At 35.7% G+C, this 20,844-nt stretch overlaps 2 protein-coding genes across 2 annotated transcripts in view; both read left to right on the top strand.

Annotated features, from left to right (window-relative positions):
• Positions 1 to 294: 294 nt before the first annotated feature.
• Positions 295 to 19,111, top strand: decr1 (2,4-dienoyl CoA reductase 1, mitochondrial). Its single transcript, XM_063881809.1, has 9 exons — positions 295 to 394; positions 8,423 to 8,626; positions 16,700 to 16,757; positions 17,452 to 17,538; positions 17,638 to 17,885; positions 17,962 to 18,034; positions 18,115 to 18,261; positions 18,579 to 18,641; positions 18,721 to 19,111. The coding sequence occupies exons 2-9, from the start codon at positions 8,505 to 8,507 to the stop codon at positions 18,778 to 18,780; spliced, it is 858 nt and encodes a 285-aa protein (XP_063737879.1). The 5' UTR covers positions 295 to 394; positions 8,423 to 8,504; the 3' UTR covers positions 18,781 to 19,111.
• Positions 19,112 to 20,061: 950 nt separating this feature from the next.
• Positions 20,062 to 20,844, top strand: part of LOC134862827 (centrosomal protein of 170 kDa protein B-like) — a 20,420-nt gene continuing 19,637 nt past the window's right edge. Inside the window, 1 exon segment of the mRNA XM_063880920.1 lies at positions 20,062 to 20,075. Within this exon segment, the coding sequence (XP_063736990.1) occupies positions 20,062 to 20,075 (14 nt within the window).

Genomic DNA, 20,844 nt, shown 5'->3' on the forward strand with positions numbered 1-20,844 from the left:
AACAGAGTAAAGTGTTTAAATACTCTCAATGTATTCCACATATGTATATATTTCACATCCTCAAATCTTTCTTGTTGTTATTGTAAATATTCTTCTCTCTTTTTGCACTATTTTATTATCTTATCTGCACCATGTATGTTGAGTTGTTGGAGGAGCATGGGATATAAGATTTTCATTGTCAACATACACGTTGTATCTGCTGTGCATATGACCAATAAAACCTTGAAGTACTTGCACTTTTCCAGAAGAGGTAATACAAACTTTTTTTTTAAAGAACCCCCACTCTATTCTTCGTGTTGGTATGTTCCGGGACAAAGGTCGCGAGCTCTAAAACAACATGGCGGCCTCGGTGTTTCTGAGGGAGAAACTTTTCAGATCTTCAAAAACTCAGAAGGTAAATATTACTTAATCTTTAATAATGTATACTATAACAATGAGAGGGTGAACATGTTGAAATAAATAGTAATATTAAGACGAACATATTGAAACTTTTTAGATGCTTAAAAACTCAGAGGGTAAATATACCTTAACCTTTAATAATGTAACAATGAGTGTGAACATCATTAATTATATAGTAATGTGTAATATAACATGAGAGGGTGAGACATTTAAAATACTTTAGTTTGGTTTAAACCATAACATATTTATCCTAATAAACATTAATAAATAAATCCACACTGTTTGCTTTGGACTATGGCTGTCACGATATCAGATTTTCACTCCGCGGTTATCGTGGCCAAAATAATTCACGATAACGATATTATCGCGATATCTATAGAAAATGTTAACAAAATAATAATAATGCTATCTGTCAAATTCATTAGTTTATTGTGCATTTTGTGTCTAGCGTACACAAATAACTACAAACCTGTTGTCTTCTTGGGATTTTGTATTTTGGAGCAACTGTTGTCATCAGTGCTTTAAGCCCTGGCCTGATTTAGTGATGGCTTCATTCTGACACGCACTATCCATGTCTACTTTCCTTTCCTTAATCATTGACTCAAACACCGTTAGCTGACCTGAATCCCTGGCTCTGTGTCGCTTCTTTGAAGCTGCGGCTGCCTAACAAATAACCAGGGGACGAGAGAAGTAGTCCAACGCCGTGATAACTAAGCTTTAACACAACCAAGACCGCAATGTAGCATTTACCGTCTCTGGGCTAGCAAGCTAACTGCAGTTTACTCTCTGTACCGTGGAGAAGTCTGCAGGGTGATGGACGTGAAGGTGGGTGGACAGGTTGGTAGCATTGCCCCCTTTTGCGCTTACTGTTGCTTGGCACTTCTTGCAGACTGGGGTCTCTATCTCTAACACCCCGTTTGCGAAATCCCCAAAACTCCCACACTGACGAGGCAACTCTTTTTGGGTGCGTGAGTGTCTCACTCTCCTCTGTAATCTCCGACAGTGGAGGCCGCACAGCACACACTGTGCTAGTAGCTGCTAGCTAGCTAGTTCCCGCGTCTTCTTTTTTCTATTTTATGGCGGGTTGGCGCAACCAGTGTTAAGGACAGGCTTGGGGGGTAACGGAATACATGTAAGGGCGTTACGTAATTAGGATACAAAAAAAGGTAACTGTATTCCCTTAGTTACAGAAAAAAAAGACGTAATCAGATTACCGATACATTAAAAAGGGCAAAAAATAGGCATTAGAAGCAGGATTACAATGGTAAAATATATTTAAAAATAAATAAGTATATATGACGATGCACATGCGCGGTTGGAAAATTCGCGATTATTTTGTTTTCAACGGTGAAAGGGGAAACAATATTACAGTGCAGTGCAAGCTTTGCGTTCCAGCTGTAAATATACTGTTGTTGTCCAAGGAGTCAACATCAAATTTGAAGAAACATTTACAGGTAAGTCCAACCGTTAAGGTTAGCTACACAGAAATTCAGTTAGCTAAAGTTAACGTTAGTTAGTGTAGGAAATGTTCTTTTGTTCGAAGTCCAGGAGTACATAAAGAAAGAAACCGAAGTGAAGCTCCTCATGAAAGTTTAAAGGAGTGTTTAATAAAAGGATGCAGCAGTAGGTTTTACAAAAGCTTCACAGCTGTGGCTCAGTAGCCCGGTACACGCGTCCACAGGCCGCTGACTGAGTGGAGCTCATCAGTAGTTCCTGTCTGGCGGTCTGGAACAAAAGAGAGCTCGGTTCTACAATACAAACATGTTCTATAGAACCACCCCTTTCCCGCCATACAATAAACAACTTCAAAATAAGACGCGCTCCGCTCTCGTGCTCTCATTGGTTAGTAGCGGGGGCTGGATCCTGTTGGCCGCTTGTCACATGGGGTTTTCCGGACTTCTATTGGCTCACGTCGTCGGGGGCGGGTCCTCGTATGACGTCACCGTCGCCATCTTGTTAGTGATGTCCTGGAGCTCTCACCTACGATATTCTATTATACAATCCTTCTGAGGTTTATCAGGTATTAAACAGGCAACTGTATCATTGCAGCATCAATGAGTGAGAGGTACAGGCGGTGTGTTTACTCTGTAACTCCATGCGTCCTTCTCCGTCTTCTCATATATACAATACAATATTAGCTACATGCTATCTGAGGCTAAAAACATCATCCGGTTACAAAATAAACAGTTTCAAAGTAAAACGGTTTTCAGAATAAGACAGTGTTGTAGTTACACATAATATTGATTATTATTTCTTAAATTAGCTAACGTTAGCTAACTTGTGTACTACTACTTGCGTTACTCAGGCCCGTAGCCAGCATTGTGGTGGGGGGGGATCTTTTCCCCCCGAAAGTGGACTTCATTTGGCTCCCTACTCCAATGCCCCCTAAATACACCAGCACACTTCAAATCTTTTAATTTAGACATATTTTATTCATCGTCAAGTTTGTTGTGAGTCTGTTGTTGCTGTCCTTCATTTTTTGTCTGTTGCTCCCCACTGTTAACATAAATGGACATGAATTGCTTCAATTGAGCTATCTCTATAGTCATTAAAACTTTAACAAGAATGAAGAATTTGATATAAATGTAAGTGTTACTCAAACTTCCTACATCTGTGATTGTCTGTCTCTGTTGCTCACCTCAGTTGTCTGTTGCTTTCTTCCATTGCCTGTCTCTTGCTGCCCTCCATTGTCTGTCTCTGTTGTTGTTCTGTCTGTCTGTTGTTGCTGTCCTTTATTGTCTATCTCTCCACTGTTGACATAAATAGATAAGAATTACTTCATGAAGTACACTATCGGTATGGTCATTAAAACTTAAACATGAATTAATAATGATATAAATTGAAGTGTTCCAGAAAAGAGCTTTCAAACAGCATCAAAACCATCTCTTTGTAATTTAAATTGACATAATCAAGGTTGAATGTGTAGTGCCCTACCCTCTTACTTAAAACATTCTTAGTCCATTTCTCCCTTATATTAGTGCCAGATTCATGCAAATGCAGTTCTGGGGTTCTACCTTACCACTAAGAAGGCACACAAAGTTTGATTAAAATCTGTGTCGGTTGGGCCCCAAAGTGTCTGATTTCACGTGAAATGACCCACCCCCCATGTCTCCCTCTTCTTCTTCTATGGCTTCTATTGCATCAGAACGCTCATCAGCTCCAATCGTCTTGGGTGCATTTTTGAGTATAGATCGACAGCTTCATCCAGATCCAGAGCCATGTCGTAGTGGGTATGGATGAGAGCCAAGGATGACATGCGGTCCTCTCCCATGCTGCTCCGCATGAATGTGTTGAGTCTCCGGAGAACACTGGCAGACCTCTCACATTCGCAGGAGGTCACTGGCAAGGTGCATGCAATTTTCAGGAGTTTGAAGATGTTCGGATACATCATCTCATCACACTCTTTGATAGCTGAGGCACATGAGCTTGGTCTTTGGTGTAATGCTTTGACCTGCCACTTCAACTTCCACCGTTTCAGCTCCTGGTCAATGACCTCTGGTGATGGCAAGTCATCTTGGTACAGAGCGACTGCTTCAGAGATGTCCACCGTTACATCTGAGTTGCACTGGACAGATGGAATTAGGCCCATGAGCCTTGATGCGACAAAGGCACTGTAGAAGTGACTGTAGGCATCATGCCGTGCTGCCCATCTTGTGCGGCTGAGGTCAATCAGGGGCTTCCGCTTTCCGGTAGAATGTGCCTCCTTATCTACAACCTCCTTGAGAAGGTGTTCCCTCTTCGGGCTGCAGGTGAAGAACATGACGATGTACTTCATCTTATCAATCATGTTGCGCACAACTGGAAGAGCACAAGAGCGTGCAATGACAAGGTTCAAGCAATGCCCATTGCAGTGCATATAAACTGCCTTAGGCGCATCCTTTTTTATCAAAGCTTGAACGCCAACATTTTCGCTGCTCATATTGCTGGCGCCATCGTACCCCTGGCCTCGACAGTCAGCAATCTCTATGCTTAGATGACTCAGCACATCTTTGATCGCGCTTGCAATGTGGCGACCTGTGATCCGTGGCAAAGTACAAATCTCAAGCAACTCCTCTCTGATATTTAAGTCTTTGTCCACGAAGCGAACACACATTGGCATCAGCTCTTCATTATGGGATGTGACCTCATCAGCTAGGACTGTGTACATCTGAGCATGCCTGACCTCTTCCACGATCTTGGCCTGAATCATGTGCTTCCCTATTACATCAATCATTTCATTTTGGCTTTGAGGTGATAGATATGTGGCATTTTTTAGCTTTGGTTTCTCCAAATGCTGCTTCAGCTTTTCATCGTGATTTGAAAGCAGTTTCAATAGGGCCAAGAAATTCCCAGGATTGCCACTACAATGCTGCTGCTCAGCTGATCCTCTCAGTGCAATGCATTGACGGCCACAGTAGAGAACAGCCTCTGCAACGCACTTGAGAATGTGCCTGTTCTCTTTGATGTTGGTCTCCTTTGCACTGTCCATACGGACTGATATCCGGGTATTGGGGTTTTCATGTGACTGTCGAAACAGTTTTGCTCTTTCAAATGCCACTAAATGGTTTGCTTTCGATTGGTGGCTTCCAATTATCTTCGTTTTCTTATGCATTTACTGAAGGGCGCATTTATCAGTGAAGTTGACTGTTTCCTCTCTGTGGCATTGAGAAAGAGAGCACAGCATATGCAGAAAGCGCCATCGAGTTTCATGCTGTAAACCAGCCACCATCCATGCTCCTCAAACCAATCATACCTGAATGCCCTGTTGCACCCACCAATAAATGTAGTTGGGAAAATGAAATGTTTCGAAGGTCTGACGTGGTTTTTCACCAAATTGTACTTTTGGCCATCAGACATCTGACACACAGCCTGTGCTATTTCCTCAATAGATTTGGTTGCATCTATGAAGAAGCCAAGGTCACTGTCAAGTACAGAGCTCGGCTGGGCTACCTCACATTCTGCTGCCTGTCTCACTCTCACATCCTCAGCCACTTCAGGAGCTGCTGCATCTCTCTGCTCTTCCACTGCACTGTTACCTGGCAAGGCTGTTTCATTGCTGCTACTACTAGCTGCTGGTAGCTCACCCTCCACATGCTGACTCACTAAATAAATACAGCAAAAGAAAGACATTTAAGTCAATTTTAGAGTATTTCAAACCAGACATAATAATAATTTTATTCTCTGAATTATTTTATTTTCTATTGTGCACATAGAATTGTGAGGGTTTGGGTAATTTCATCAAGCAGATATATTGCATTTGTCATAAAACGGTTTTAACAAAAAGCACACACAACAAACGTCTGACAACAAACATCTGCACCTGAAACACAAACATCAGGTGCAGGGAAACTACACTGATTGACTCACATACACCCTATCCATGTTTAACCCCCTTTTTTTTTTACACCTCTATACTGTATTTTATTTACTATGGCCTTAGGAGCAACAGGCATGGTGACAGTAAAATACAGCCTAGCTGGAGCAACAGGCATGGTGACAGTAAAATACAGCCTAGCTTGATCATCAGCATTGCAAAGTGAGTTACTGAATGTTATTGTCACTTACATTTCTTAAAAATCAACTAATGGGCATAAAATAATTTGGCTTTAGTGTGGGGGGAACCCCTCATAAAATCCGTTTCACTTTCAGGAAAAGGTGGAGAGGCACCAATAGAGACCGAGGTCGAAACTGCACATAATAAGTTCTGTCATAGACATCTGAAGCCGCGAGCACAAAATGGTAACACTCTGCGTCAAGACAGTAGACTCAGGAGACAGACACTAGTCTAAAACAGACGGGGGGAACTGTCAGCTATGTGGCACTTGCAGAGCACAAGCATAACGAGATGGAGGGGGGGAGACATTGAAGCACCGAAGTCACGTTAACACGCCAAGCAATACACTTTTAACAATCCCGAAAATAGTTACTGTTACGTTCGCTATGTTTCCTACAAAATTGACAGTGGTATTTTCTGTGTTCGGCGAGGGATGGGGCTAGCATATAGCCTAATGGAGCTAGGCAACCACTGACAAGTAGCCTAGGTCAGTGAGTGTTCAGATGCAGCTAGGTCTAGCAGCTAAGTAGTAAAGAAATAGAAGCCCTGCACTCAGCAGCTTACCGATTTTGGTCCTTTTCTGGAATAAGTCACCAATGTTTTGGGACAATGTTGCCGCCGACTTCTTTCGTTTACGTTCCTTGTCTTCTTTTTTACCCATTTTCGCTATTCTTCTGATTCTTCTTTGTTCCTATGTAATAGGCGATTAGGCTAGCTACCAACAGAAATGGGGGCATTACCGCCACCGACTGGATTGGTGTAAAACAGTCTGAACAAAATGTGTAAACAGAAATATTAACCATTTTTCTTACTCGTCACTTCTCTGAGTCTACTTTTCTTTTTTATTAGTCTGGATTTTGATATTGTAAATTTAGATTTGAATCATGTATATTCACCGGAGATGAACAATTCATTCATTGAGTAGCCCACATATCTTGAGGGGCGTGTCTGTGTATGGGGGGAGGGGGGGGGGGGGTCGAGTGCGGGAGGGGGATCGAACGAACCCTTCGATCCCCCCTGGCTACGGGCCTGTTACTAGCTACTGAAAAATATTTTGGGACTGCAATTGCTGATGCTTGTGACCGGAATGGTGTGTGGTAACAACACTAGCCCCAGACCGGAATAAGTTTATGGCAGTTTAATGGAAGTTTGAGTGTCAAGTGTCAAGTGTGAATAGCATACTGAACAAAGTACATTAACTTTATATGCGTATCATTCCCGCTATTAATCTGACAGAATATAATCGTAACAAAGGAAGGAATAGCTGGACTAACAATTAAACAACGAACATAGAACATTATATTAGGCTAATTCAATTAATTTATTCACATATTTGGTATTGAGGTAATCCAAAAGTAACGGAAAGTAATCAGGTTACGTTACTTTAATATTGTGATACTTAGATTAGGTTACTGACTACATTTTTTAACAGGTAATTAGTAATTGTAACGGAATACATTTTTAAAGTAACCCTCCCAACTCTGGTTAAAGAGCGTTATCGCCAACTACTGGTTGGAGTGTGAACCAGATAGTTACTGGCGTTGGATTATGTACGATATTATAATGTGTGTATTATTTACATTCGTCAATATTTCATTTTTTTAATATCACCGTTACCATAAATACCGGTATTTTCTGACACCCCTAGTTTGAACCACTAACTATGTGTTAAATCTCACATTAATGAATAAACCCAGACTATAGTTTGTTTCAAAACATACAATATTTCTTAAACCTAGTAAACATTAATAAATTAATCCTGACTATAGTTTGGTTTAAACCATAACATATTTATTAAACCTCACATAATAAACCCTGACTTGGTTCTGCAGTTAATAAAACTGGTTTTAATCTCTATTTCAGAGAGCCTGTGTTTTGGAAAACAGCACAGGGGTCCTTTATACGGGGGATGCTGGGGACATGTGCACCCTGCATTAGGATCATTTGTTAGTAATGTTCTGAAAACAGCACAAAGTATTGCTCTCTTTGGACCCAAAGGAGGGAGGGCATAAAGTAAGTGCCTGTGTGAAGATGTCTGAAGGTCTTCTGGTTTCTGGGGGAGTAGTGACCATCCATTTCTCTCGGGCTGACTGAGGGAAAGACGCTTTTTGTTGAGGAATGTCCAGATGCCACTGAAAATGAAATAGTTCATGTTTATTCCAACAGTTGATGAAAATGAAATAAACGTCTTCAAACAATTTTCTAAATAACTGGTATTTTAAAAACCAAATAAGGAACCAAGCTCGTGTCTAAAGCCTGCATGGCTTCAAGCAGCCACTAGGGGGCAGCAGCTCTCCTCTATGCTGCAGGAGGAACTTATACATGTGTTGTCTAATGTAAAACAATAAATGAATACAAACTAAGAAAACGGTTCCTCCAGGGGGTCTGCTGTGGGGGTGGGTTGTATTGATAAAGTTTGATTAAAGTGTGACATCATGTTACCTGTGCAGGTGCATTACTGACCTCCTGTGCTTTTCTGGTTTCTTCCAGTCATGGATCCACAGCTCGGTGTTCCTTCCCCAGGCCGGACCCCCCCCCCCAGGCCCGGTTCTTCCCTCCGTCTGAAAGCGCCATGCTGCCCACAGGAAGCTTCAACAACAGAGTGGCCTTCATCACCGGGGGGGGCACAGGGCTGGGCAGGGCCATGACCACAACGCTGTCCCAGCTGGGGGCCCAGTGCGTCATCGCCAGCAGGTTTAATGTTGTTCATGTTTACTCGTGATTTCATTCATGTTTCAGTTATTGTTTGTTATTGTTTGTTAGTGTTTCAGTTATTGTTTGTTATTGTTTCAGTTATTGTTTGTTATTGTTTGTTGTTTGTTATTGTTTCAGTTATTGTTTGTTATTGTTTGTTATTGTTTGTTAGTGTTTGTTATTGTTTGTTAGTGTTTCAGTTATTGTTTGTTATTGTTTGTTATTGTTTGTTAGTGTTTCAGTTATTGTTTGTTATTGTTTCAGTTATTGTTTGTTATTGTTTGTTATTGTTTCAGTTATTGTTTCTTATTGTTTCTTATTGTTTGTTATTGTTTCAGTTATTGTTTGTTATTGTTTGTTATTGTTTCAGTTATTGTTTGTTATTGTTTGTTGTTTGTTATTGTTTCAGTTATTGTTTGTTATTGTTTGTTGTTTGTTATTGTTTGTTATTGTTTGTTATTGTTTCAGTTATTGTTTGTTATTGTTTTTTATTGTTTCAGTTATTGTTTGTTATTGTTTGTTGTTTGTTATTGTTTCAGTTATTGTTTGTTATTGTTTGTTGTTTGTTATTGTTTGTTATTGTTTCAGTTATTGTTTGTTATTGTTTCAGTTATTGTTTGTTGTTTGTTATTGTTTCAGTTATTGTTTGTTATTGTTTGTTATTGTTTCAGTTATTGTTTGTTATTGTTTCAGTTATTGTTTGTTGTTTCAGTTATTGTTTCTGTTATTGTTTGTTATTGTTTGTTATTGTTTCAGTTATTGTTTGTTGTTTGTTATTGTTTCAGTTATTGTTTGTTATTGTTTGTTGTTTGTTATTGTTTCAGTTATTGTTTTTTTTATTGTTTGTTGTTTGTTATTGTTTCAGTTATTGTTTGTTATTGTTTGTTATTGTTTCAGTTATTGTTTGTTATTGTTTGTTATTGTTTCAGTTATTGTTTGTTAGTGTTTGTTATTGTTTGTTATTGTTTCAGTTATTGTTTGTTATTGTTTGTTATTGTTTCAGTTATTGTTTCAGTTATTGTTTGTTATTGTTTGTTGTTTGTTATTGTTTCAGTTATTGTTTGTTATTGTTTGTTATTGTTTGTTATTGTTTCAGTTATTGTTTGTTTTTGTTTGTTATTGTTTCAGTTATTGTTTGTTATTGTTTCAGTTATTGTTTGTTATTGTTTCAGTTATTGTTTCAGTTATTGTTTGTTATTGTTTGTTATTTGTTATTGTTTCAGTTATTGTTTGTTATTGTTTGTTATTGTTTGTTATTGTTTCTGTTATTGTTTGTTATTGTTTGTTATTGTTTCAGTTATTGTTTCAGTTATTGTTTGTTATTGTTTCAGTTATTGTTTGTTATTGTTTGTTGTTTGTTATTGTTTCAGTTATTGTTTGTTATTGTTTCAGTTATTGTTTGTTGTTTGTTATTGTTTCAGTTATTGTCTGTTATTGTTTGTTGTTTGTTATTGTTTCAGTTATTGTTTGTTATTGTTTGTTAGTGTTTGTTATTGTTTGTTATTGTTTGTTGTTTGTTATTGTTTCAGTTATTGTTTGTTATTGTTTCAGTTATTGTTTGTTATTGTTTGTTATTTGTTATTGTTTCAGTTATTGTTTGTTATTGTTTCAGTTATTGTTTGTTATTGTTTGTTATTGTTTCAGTTATTGTTTGTTATTGTTTGTTATTGTTTCAGTTATTGTTTGTTATTGTTTGTTGTTTGTTATTGTTTCAGTTATTGTTTGTTATTGTTTGTTATTGTTTGTTATTGTTTGTTAATGTTTGTTATTGTTTCAGTTATTGTTTGTTATTGTTTGTTATTGTTTCAGTTATTGTTTGTTATTGTTTGTTATTGTTTGTTATTGTTTGTTATTGTTTGTTATTTGTTATTGTTTCAGTTATTGTTTGTTATTGTTTCAGTTATTGTTTGTTATTGTTTGTTATTGTTTCAGTTATTGTTTGTTATTGTTTCAGTTATTGTTTGTTAGTGTTTGTTATTGTTTGTTATTGTTTGTTATTGTTTCAGTTATTGTTTGTTAGTGTTTGTTATTGTTTGTTATTGTTTGTTATTTGTTATTGTTTGTTATTGTTTCAGTTATTGTTTGTTATTGTTTGTTGTTTGTTATTGTTTCAGTTATTGTTTGTTATTGTTTGTTAATGTTTGTTATTGTTTCAGTTATTGTTTCAGTTATTGTTTGTTATTGTTTGTTATTGTTTCAGTTATTGTTTGTTGTTTGTTATTGTTTCAGTTATTGTTTGTTATTGTTTGTTGTTTCAGTTATTGTTTGTTATTGTTTGTTATTGTTTCAGTTATTGTTTTTTAGTGTTTGTTATTGTTTGTTATTGTTTGTTAGTGTTTCAGTTATTGTTTGTTATTGTTTGTTAGTGTTTGTTATTGTTTGTTAGTGTTTGTTATTGTTTCAGTTATTGTTTGTTAGTGTTTGTTATTGTTTGTTTTTGGTTCAGTTATTGTTTGTTATTGTTTGTTATTGTTTGTTAGTGTTTCAGTTATTGTTTGTTAGTGTTTGTTATTGTTTGTTATTGTTTGTTATTGTTTCAGTTATTGTTTGTTATTGTTTGTTATTGTTTCAGTTATTGTTTGTTATTGTTTCAGTTATTGTTTGTTATTGTTTCAGTTATTATTTGTTATTGTTTGTTTTTGTTTGTTATTGTTTTTTGTTTGTTATTGTTTGTTAGTGTTTCAGTTTTTGTTTGTTAGTGTTTCAGTTATTGTTTGTTATTGTTTGTTAGTGTTTCAGTTATTGTTTGTTATTGTTTGTTTTTGTTTGTTTTTGTTTCAGTTATTGTTTGTTATTGTTTGTTTTTGTTTGTTATTGTTTGTTAGTGTTTCAGTTATTGTTTGTTATTGTTTGTTTTTGTTTGTTAGTGTTTCAGTTATTGTTTGTTTTTGTTTGTTAGTGTTTCAGTTATTGTTTGTTATTGTTTGTTTTTGTTTGTTATTGTTTGTTAGTGTTTCAGTTATTGTTTGTTATTGTTTGTTATTGTTTGTTAGTGTTTCAGTTATTGTTTGTTATTGTTTGTTATTGTTTGTTATTGTTTGTTAGTGTTTCAGTTATTGTTTGTTAGTGTTTCAGTTATTGTTTGTTATTGTTTGTTATTGTTTCAGTTATTGTTTGTTATTGTTTGTTATTGTTTGTTAGTGTTTCAGTTATTGTTTGTTATTGTTTGTTATTGTTTGTTAGTGTTTGTTAGTGTTTGTTATTGTTTGTTATTGGTTCAGTTGTTTGTTATTGTTTGTTAGTGTTTCAGTTATTGTTTGTTATTGTTTGTTATTGTTTGTTATTGTTTGTTATTGTTTGTTAGTGTTTCAGTTATTGTTTGTTATTGGTTCAGTTATTGTTTGTTAGTGTTTGTTATTGTTTGTTAGTGTTTCAGTTATTGTTTGTTATTGTTTCAGTTATTGTTTGTTAGTGTTTGTTATTGTTTGTTAGTGTTTCAGTTATTGTTTGTTATTGTTTGTTATTGTTTGTTATTGTTTGTTAGTGTTTCAGTTATTGTTTGTTATTGTTTCAGTTATTGTTTGTTAGTGTTTGTTATTGTTTGTTAGTGTTTGTTATTGTTTGTTAATGTTTGTTAGTGTTTCAGTTATTGTTTGTTATTGTTTGTTAGTGTTTGTTATTGTTTGTTATTGTTTGTTAGTGTTTCAGTTATTGTTTGTTATTGTTTCAGTTATTGTTTGTTAGTGTTTGTTATTGTTTGTTAGTGTTTCAGTTATTGTTTGTTATTGTTTGTTAGTGTTTCAGTTATTGTTTGTTATTGTTTGTTATTGTTTGTTAGTGTTTCAGTTATTGTTTGTTATTGTTTGTTATTGTTTGTTAGTGTTTGTTATTGTTTGTTATTGGTTCAGTTGTTTGTTATTGTTTGTTATTGTTTGTTATTGTTTGTTAGTGTTTGTTAGTGTTTGTTATTGTTTGTTATTGGTTCAGTTGTTTGTTATTGTTTGTTAGTGTTTGTTATTGGTTCAGTTATTGTTTGTTAGTGTTTGTTATTGTTTGTTATTGGTTCAGTTATTGTTTGTTATTGTTTGTTATTGTTTGTTATTGTTTGTTAGTGTTTCAGTTATTGTTTGTTATTGTTTGTTATTGTTTGTTATTGTTTCAGTTATTGTTTGTTAGTGTTTGTTATTGTTTGTTATTGGTTCAGTTATTGTTTGTTATTGTTTGTTATTGTTTGTTATTGTTTGTTAGTGTTTCAGTTATTGTTTGTTATTGTTTGTTATTGTTTGTTATTGTTTCAGTTATTGTTTGTTATTGTTTGTTATTGTTTCAGTTATTGTTTGTTATTGTTTGTTATTGTTTCAGTTATTGTTTGTTATTGTTTGTTATTGTTTCAGTTATTATTTGTTATTGTTTGTTTTTGTTTGTTATTGTTTTTTTTGTTTGTTATTGTTTGTTAGTGTTTCAGTTTTTGTTTGTTAGTGTTTCAGTTATTGTTTGTTATTGTTTGTTTTTGTTTGTTTTTGTTTCAGTTATTGTTTGTTATTGTTTGTTTTTGTTTGTTATTGTTTTTTTGTTTGTTATTGTTTGTTAGTGTTTCAGTTTTTGTTTGTTATTGGTTCAGTTATTGTTTGTTATTGTTTGTTATTGTTTGTTATTGTTTGTTAGTGTTTCAGTTATTGTTTGTTATTGTTTGTTATTGTTTGTTATTGTTTCAGTTATTGTTTGTTAGTGTTTGTTATTGTTTGTTATTGGTTCAGTTATTGTTTGTTATTGTTTGTTATTGTTTGTTATTGTTTGTTAGTGTTTCAGTTATTGTTTGTTATTGTTTGTTATTGTTTGTTATTGTTTCAGTTATTGTTTGTTATTGTTTGTTATTGTTTCAGTTATTGTTTGTTATTGTTTGTTATTGTTTCAGTTATTGTTTGTTATTGTTTGTTATTGTTTCAGTTATTATTTGTTATTGTTTGTTTTTGTTTGTTATTGTTTTTTTTGTTTGTTATTGTTTGTTAGTGTTTCAGTTTTTGTTTGTTAGTGTTTCAGTTATTGTTTGTTATTGTTTGTTTTTGTTTGTTTTTGTTTCAGTTATTGTTTGTTATTGTTTGTTTTTGTTTGTTATTGTTTGTTAGTGTTTCAGTTATTGTTTGTTATTGTTTGTTTTTGTTTGTTATTGTTTGTTAGTGTTTCAGTTATTGTTTGTTTTTGTTTGTTAGTGTTTCAGTTATTGTTTGTTATTGTTTGTTTTTGTTTGTTAGTGTTTCAGTTATTGTTTGTTATTGTTTGTTATTGTTTGTTAGTGTTTCAGTTATTGTTTGTTAGTGTTTCAGTTATTGTTTGTTATTGTTTGTTAGTGTTTCAGTTATTGTTTGTTATTGTTTGTTAGTGTTTCAGTTATTGTTTGTTATTGTTTGTTAGTGTTTCAGTTATTGTTTGTTATTGTTTGTTAGTGTTTCAGTTATTGTTTGTTATTGTTTGTTATTGTTTGTTTTTGTTTGTTAGTGTTTCAGTTATTGTTTGTTATTGTTTGTTATTGTTTCAGTTATTGTTTGTTATTGTTTGTTAGTGTTTCAGTTATTGTTTGTTATTGTTTGTTATTGTTTGTTATTGTTTCAGTTATTGTTTGTTATTGTTTGTTATTGTTTGTTATTGGTTCAGTTATTGTTTGTTTTTGTTTGTTATTGTTTGTTATTGTTTGTTATTGTTTGTTAGTGTTTGTTAGTGTTTGTTATTGTTTGTTAGTGTTTCAGTTATTGTTTGTTATTGTTTGTTTTTGTTTGTTATTGTTTGTTAGTGTTTCAGTTATTGTTTGTTAGTGTTTCAGTTATTGTTTGTTTTTGTTTGTTAGTGTTTCAGTTATTGTTTGTTATTGTTTGTTTTTGTTTGTTAGTGTTTCAGTTATTGTTTGTTATTGTTTGTTATTGTTTGTTAGTGTTTCAGTTATTGTTTGTTAGTGTTTCAGTTATTGTTTGTTATTGTTTGTTAGTGTTTCAGTTATTGTTTGTTATTGTTTGTTAGTGTTTCAGTTATTGTTTGTTTTTGTTTGTTAGTGTTTCAGTTATTGTTTGTTATTGTTTGTTTTTGTTTGTTAGTGTTTCAGTTATTGTTTGTTATTGTTTGTTATTGTTTGTTAGTGTTTCAGTTATTGTTTGTTAGTGTTTCAGTTATTGTTTGTTATTGTTTGTTAGTGTTTCAGTTATTGTTTGTTATTGTTTGTTAGTGTTTCAGTTATTGTTTGTTATTGTTTGTTAGTGTTTCAGTTATTGTTTGTTATTGTTTGTTATTGTTTGTTATTGTTTCAGTTATTGTTTGTTATTGTTTGTTATTGTTTCAGTTATTGTTTGTTATTGTTTGTTAGTGTTTCAGTTATTGTTTGTTATTGTTTGTTATTGTTTGTTATTGTTTCAGTTATTGTTTGTTATTGTTTGTTATTGTTTGTTATTGGTTCAGTTATTGTTTGTTTTTGTTTGTTATTGTTTGTTATTGTTTGTTATTGTTTGTTAGTGTTTGTTAGTGTTTGTTATTGTTTGTTAGTGTTTCAGTTATTGTTTGTTATTGTTTGTTTTTGTTTGTTATTGTTTGTTAGTGTTTCAGTTATTGTTTGTTATTGTTTGTTTTTGTTTGTTAGTGTTTCAGTTATTGTTTGTTATTGTTTGTTATTGTTTGTTAGTGTTTCAGTTATTGTTTGTTATTGTTTGTTATTGTTTGTTAGTGTTTTAGTTATTGTTTGTTTTTGTTTGTTAGTGTTTCAGTTATTGTTTGTTATTGTTTGTTTTTGTTTGTTAGTGTTTCAGTTATTGTTTGTTATTGTTTGTTAGTGTTTCAGTTATTGTTTGTTATTGTTTGTTATTGTTTGTTAGTGTTTCAGTTATTGTTTGTTATAGTTTGTTATTGTTTGTTTTTGTTTGTTAGTGTTTCAGTTGTTGTTTGTTATTGTTTGTTAGTGTTTCAGTTATTGTTTGTTATTGTTTGTTAGTGTTTCAGTTATTGTTTGTTATTGTTTGTTAGTGTTTCAGTTATTGTTTGTTATTGTTTGTTAGTGTTTCAGTTATTGTTTGTTATTGTTTGTTATTGTTTGTTAGTGTTTCAGTTATTGTTTGTTAGTGTTTCAGTTATTGTTTGTTATTGTTTGTTATTGTTTGTTAGTGTTTCAGTTATTGTTTGTTAGTGTTTCAGTTATTGTTTGTTATTGTTTGTTATTGTTTGTTATTGTTTCAGTTATTGTTTGTTATTGTTTGTTAGTGTTTCAGTTATTGTTTGTTATTGTTTGTTAGTGTTTCAGTTATTGTTTGTTATTGTTTGTTGTTTGTTATTGTTTGTTAGTGTTTCAGTTATTGTTTGTTATTGTTTGTTAGTGTTTCAGTTATTGTTTGTTATTGTTTGTTAGTGTTTCAGTTATTGTTTGTTATTGTTTGTTTTTGTTTGTTAGTGTTTCAGTTATTGTTTGTTATTGTTTGTTATTGTTTGTTAGTGTTTCAGTTATTGTTTGTTATTGTTTCAGTTATTGTTTGTTATTGTTTCAGTTATTGTTTGTTAGTGTTTGTTATTGTTTGTTATTGTTTGTTATTGTTTCAGTTATTGTTTGTTATTGTTTCAGTTATTGTTTGTTATTGTTTCAGTTATTGTTTGTTATTGTTTCAGTTATTGTTTGTTATTGTTTGTTAGTGTTTCAGTTATTGTTTGTTATTGTTTGTTATTGTTTGTTAGTGTTTGTTATTGTTTGTTATTGTTTGTTATTGTTTCAGTTATTGTTTGTTAGTGTTTCAGTTATTGTTTGTTATTGTTTGTTATTGTTTGTTAGTGTTTCAGTTATTGTTTGTTAGTGTTTGTTATTGTTTGTTATTGTTTCAGTTATTGTTTGTTATTGTTTCAGTTATTGTTTGTTATTGTTTGTTAGTGTTTCAGTTATTGTTTGTTTTTGTTTGTTTTTGTTTGTTAGTGTTTCAGTTATTGTTTGTTATTGTTTGTTTTTGTTTGTTAGTGTTTCAGTTATTGTTTGTTAGTGTTTCAGTTATTGTTTGTTATTGTTCATCGGTGTGTTTGCACTCTTAATGTCCGGACTTGTGTAAAGCCCGTCGAGGCGCTCTCTGGATGGACGGGCCTTTATGCTCTCTTCAGATTTCCCATCTCATGTTTCAGGAAGCTAGATGTTCTACAGCAAACAGCCGAGGAGATCAGCAGCCAGACCGGGAACAAGGTAAGAACCACAACTGAAACCAGAACCTGAGTCACAACCTGAGCCAGAAGCAGAACATTAAGCTGAACAATAACCACTACCAGAACATTATTGGCCCCTGGTAGACCCCCCCCCCCCCCCATACATACAACGGACTAGTTGTGCATCAACAATTTATGTGCAACATATATTCACAAATATGCCATCATCAGTACCTGCAGCATTGACCTGGCTCCATGTCTCCTTCAGGATGGGTGCTTTTTTTATCTTCATATTTTTTACTGCCTATTTTCTGTAAATCTGTCTCTGGATCTGTTGCTGCTGTAGCACATTTCAATTCCCCCTCTGTGGGACCAATCAAGGGATTGTGATTCTGATGAACCAGACCATTAACCTGAACCAGACCATTAACCTGAACCAGACCATTAACCTGAACCAGAACATTCAACACCACACAGGACTGACTCACTCCATCTCTTCTGGTAAAGAGATGTGTAGTCAGTGTAAAATTATATTTGTTTGTGTCATGGAGATGATGCAATCTCTTAGGATTGTTGATTGTTGTTTACCTGCCTGAGGAGATCTGGCATAAATCCTCTTTTCTCTTTCGGGAGATTAATGTTTTTTCTGTATTCATGGTCCTCGTTAGAGTAAATACATGAAGTAAAAAACACGATTTTATTAAGAAGAACAAACAGAATGTTCCTCCCCCCAGGTCCACGCGGTGCAGTGTGACGTGAAAGACCCGGACGCCGTCGCTCAGTGTATGGACCGGGTCGAGGCTCTGACGGGACTTCCTGATGTAAGAACACACACACACACACACACACACACACACACACACACACACACACACAAGTACATTATTGATGACAGTGCTCCTGTGTCCTGATTGATCCAGGTGATCATCAACAACGCGGCAGGGAACTTTGTCTGTCCGTCAGAACGACTGACGCCAAACGGCTGGAAGAGCATCACCGACATTGTGCTGAACGGGACCGCCTTTGTGACCCTGGAGCTGGGCCGGAGGCTGATCCAGAACCAGAAAGGCGCGTCCTTCCTGGCCATCACCACCATCTACGCAGAGTCTGGCTCTGGCTTCGTGGCTCCCAGTGCGTCGGCGAAGGCTGGAGTCGAGGCGCTCTACAAGTCTGTTTGACCCTTGACCTTTCAGCCGTTTTTTCCTGAAGTTTTGTAATGGTAACGTTGCTATTATGTGTGTCAGATCTCTGGCGGCCGAGTGGGGTCGCTATGGCCACCGGTTCAACATCATCCAGCCCGGACCAATCAGAACCAAGGTACCCACCCCCCCAGTCTGCTCTGTTTCTGTTTTGTTGATTTTTTGTTTAGTGGCAGTTTGTCTGTTTGCTGTGTTCAGGGGGCCTTTAGCCGTCTGGACCCGACTGGAGCCTTTGAAAAGGCGATGATCGGTCGGATCCCAACGGGTCGCCTCGGGATGCCCGGAGAGATCGCTAACTTGGCGGCGTACATGAGCAGCGACTTCGCTACCTGGATGTCCGGAGCTGTGAGTTACACAGATCTGTATCAGAGCTTAGACTGATCCTGATCAGAGGTTAGACTGATCCCTGGTTAGAGCTTAGACTGATCCCGAGTCAGAGCTTAGACTGATCCCGAGTCAGAGCTTAGACTGATCCCGAGTCAGAGCTTAGACTGATCCCGAGTCAGAGCTTAGACTGATCCCGAGTCAGAACTTAGACTGATCCCAAGTCAGAGCTTAGACTGATCCCGAGTCAGAGCTTAGACTGATCCCGAATCAGAACTTAGACTGATCCCTGACCAGAGTTTAGACTGCTCTAAAATATGAATGACTTTTTTTTTCAGGTGATCCGGCTGGACGGGGGGGAATACGTGTCGATGGCTGGGGAGTTTAACGAGCTGCGGCGGGTCAGTGCTTGATGACCGTAAATAATTAGTATTATGATTAGTAAGTCATGAATGTTAATGAGGAGTGTTTGTGGTTCAGGTGACCCCGGAGCAGTGGAAGATGATGGAGGCAATGATCAGAGGCACCAAAGGATCCTAAACACTGCGACCAATCAGAGCGCAGAGTTCCTGCAGATGTCATCAATATGAAACGATATTTTGATCCGATTGATTTTAGCTTGTAGCAGTCATGTGACTTACTGCCCATGCTCATTGAACACTTATGAAACAAATGAAACGCTTGCGTTTATTCAGTGTTAGATACCTTTTACAGTGTATACTGCCCCACACACACACACACACACACACACACACAGTTCACTAAGCATTTACTAACACCTGTGCTATTGTTTGTTCATCTGCTTCCAGTTGTAAATTGCACCGGTCTCTATGCATAATAATAATAAAAGGTTTTGGCAGTTTTACTGTTATTCCTTCTTGTCATTGTTGTGTTAATTCCATAACTCTTCACCTTCTGGTGATGAAAAAATATATAAGTTTTAACCAAAGTTGCTATTTATTCAAGAGTGAAAGCATTCAGCAGAATCATTGTCTTCCAGCTGGAAGGACCGATGCTTGCAGCAGACCAAGATTTCACAGAAAGATAATTTCTACAGAAACCTGGAAATCATCTTTCCACAAGCTTTGAATTTACAACACTCCCAAAGACAATGAAATGCATTCCTTTCTCATCCCAACACTCAGTGTAAACATCTGGAATATTATCAGCCATATCACACACCTGCAAACTAGTCACCTTTCGGCGAAATTCGCCGTTTTCAACTCAAAATATGTCATTGACGTGAATCGTGTAGATCCAAAGAGTTTTTTTTTTAGGGGGGGGGGTGCTGACCGACCAACCATAGACTGTATAACCGACTGTATAATGAGCAAGAAACAAGTTTGCTATCTTCACAATAAATAACATCTTTGTTCAAATGACTCGCGTTCCACGACCACCGACCAATCATAAGCAAGATAAACCACAGCGCGCTTTTACCCAACGGTCCCTCTCGGAGTGGAGTGCTCAGTCGTCAGCGAGTGGTTCTTCTGGACAATTTTCGGGATACGTTACAGATACAAGTTTTGAGGTAAGTCTAGTTGCAGCTAATCTGGCAAAAACATTGTATGCTGTATCATTTTAACGTTGCTGAAGTAAAATGATTTTAGCCAAATAAAGTGTATTAACATGCTTAAGCTGATCAGCTTGTTAGGTTGCTAGCTAACCTCAGTGAATTGTGTTAAAGTTAGCCTAGCTAGACCCGTTCTACGTCACCTCGTTCAATGCGAACAGAATGCGTTTGTGAAGGCTGATCTCCACAGCATCCGTCCTGTTACCTGATATTACTGGCGGCTGTCATTGTGGTCAGATATGAGAGGGATGAAAACGAACACGTAATGAACAAATACACATCCGTGTGGTTTAGTGAGTAGCTGGTAGTGGTGATTCTACATGTTGAATGATGATAGCGTAATACAAATATAGGCTATACATACAATGACAGAACTGCCGTGGGCGATATGTTATCCGTATCCTTTGTTAAAGTTAATGTTCAATAGCTCTATGCCAATGGGAACAACAGAACGTGCTCATTACATATGGACCAATGCGACACGTTCATTACGGCCGTGGACCGATAAACACTCAGTACCGTACGCACACCAACCGGCATTGCGTGTTTAACACCGTGTTTAACACCGTGTTTAACACTGGCGTTACCGCCGCTTCACTTAAATAATGAAGAACTGCTTTTAATTACGACTTGGCCGAGATCTTAACGTGCTGTTCATGCGTTTCCCATGAATAGCCTACTACTATAACTCGGAGCGGAGCAGGATATAATGCGCATGCGCGGCGTTGCTAGGCAACGTGTACAACGCGAGAGTACAGGTCGTTTTGGTCAGAGCTATGAAGAGAATATATTTGAGGAAGCTCATACATATGATGGGTCACCTGCTGCCACCAGATGCTGACACAGACCAAGAAATTCTGCGTTTCAATGTTGATCAGGCGCTTCCCAGTTTTCAGCATGGAGAGGATGTTGTCAAGTGGTGGGCCGTCGTCTTCAATACAGGGAAGTACCCTGCACTGTGTCAGGCAGTCAAGGCTGCCCTCTCAATTTTCCATGGTGCCCTGGTTGAGTCTTCCTTCGGTTGGGTCATG

Source organism: Eleginops maclovinus, chromosome 4, assembly GCF_036324505.1.
Source record: "Eleginops maclovinus isolate JMC-PN-2008 ecotype Puerto Natales chromosome 4, JC_Emac_rtc_rv5, whole genome shotgun sequence".
NCBI classification, from domain to species: Eukaryota; Metazoa; Chordata; class Actinopteri; order Perciformes; family Eleginopidae; genus Eleginops; species Eleginops maclovinus.

Coding starts and splice junctions, on each gene's coding strand:
- decr1 (XM_063881809.1), top strand. CDS start 8,505: ATGCTGCCCACAGGAAGCTTCAACAACAGAGTGGCCTTCATCACCGGG. Junction 17,886..17,961: donor GGAGTCGAGGCGCTCTACAA/GTCTGTTTGACC, acceptor TATGTGTGTCAG/ATCTCTGGCGGCCGAGTGGG. Junction 18,035..18,114: donor CCGGACCAATCAGAACCAAG/GTACCCACCCCC, acceptor TGCTGTGTTCAG/GGGGCCTTTAGCCGTCTGGA.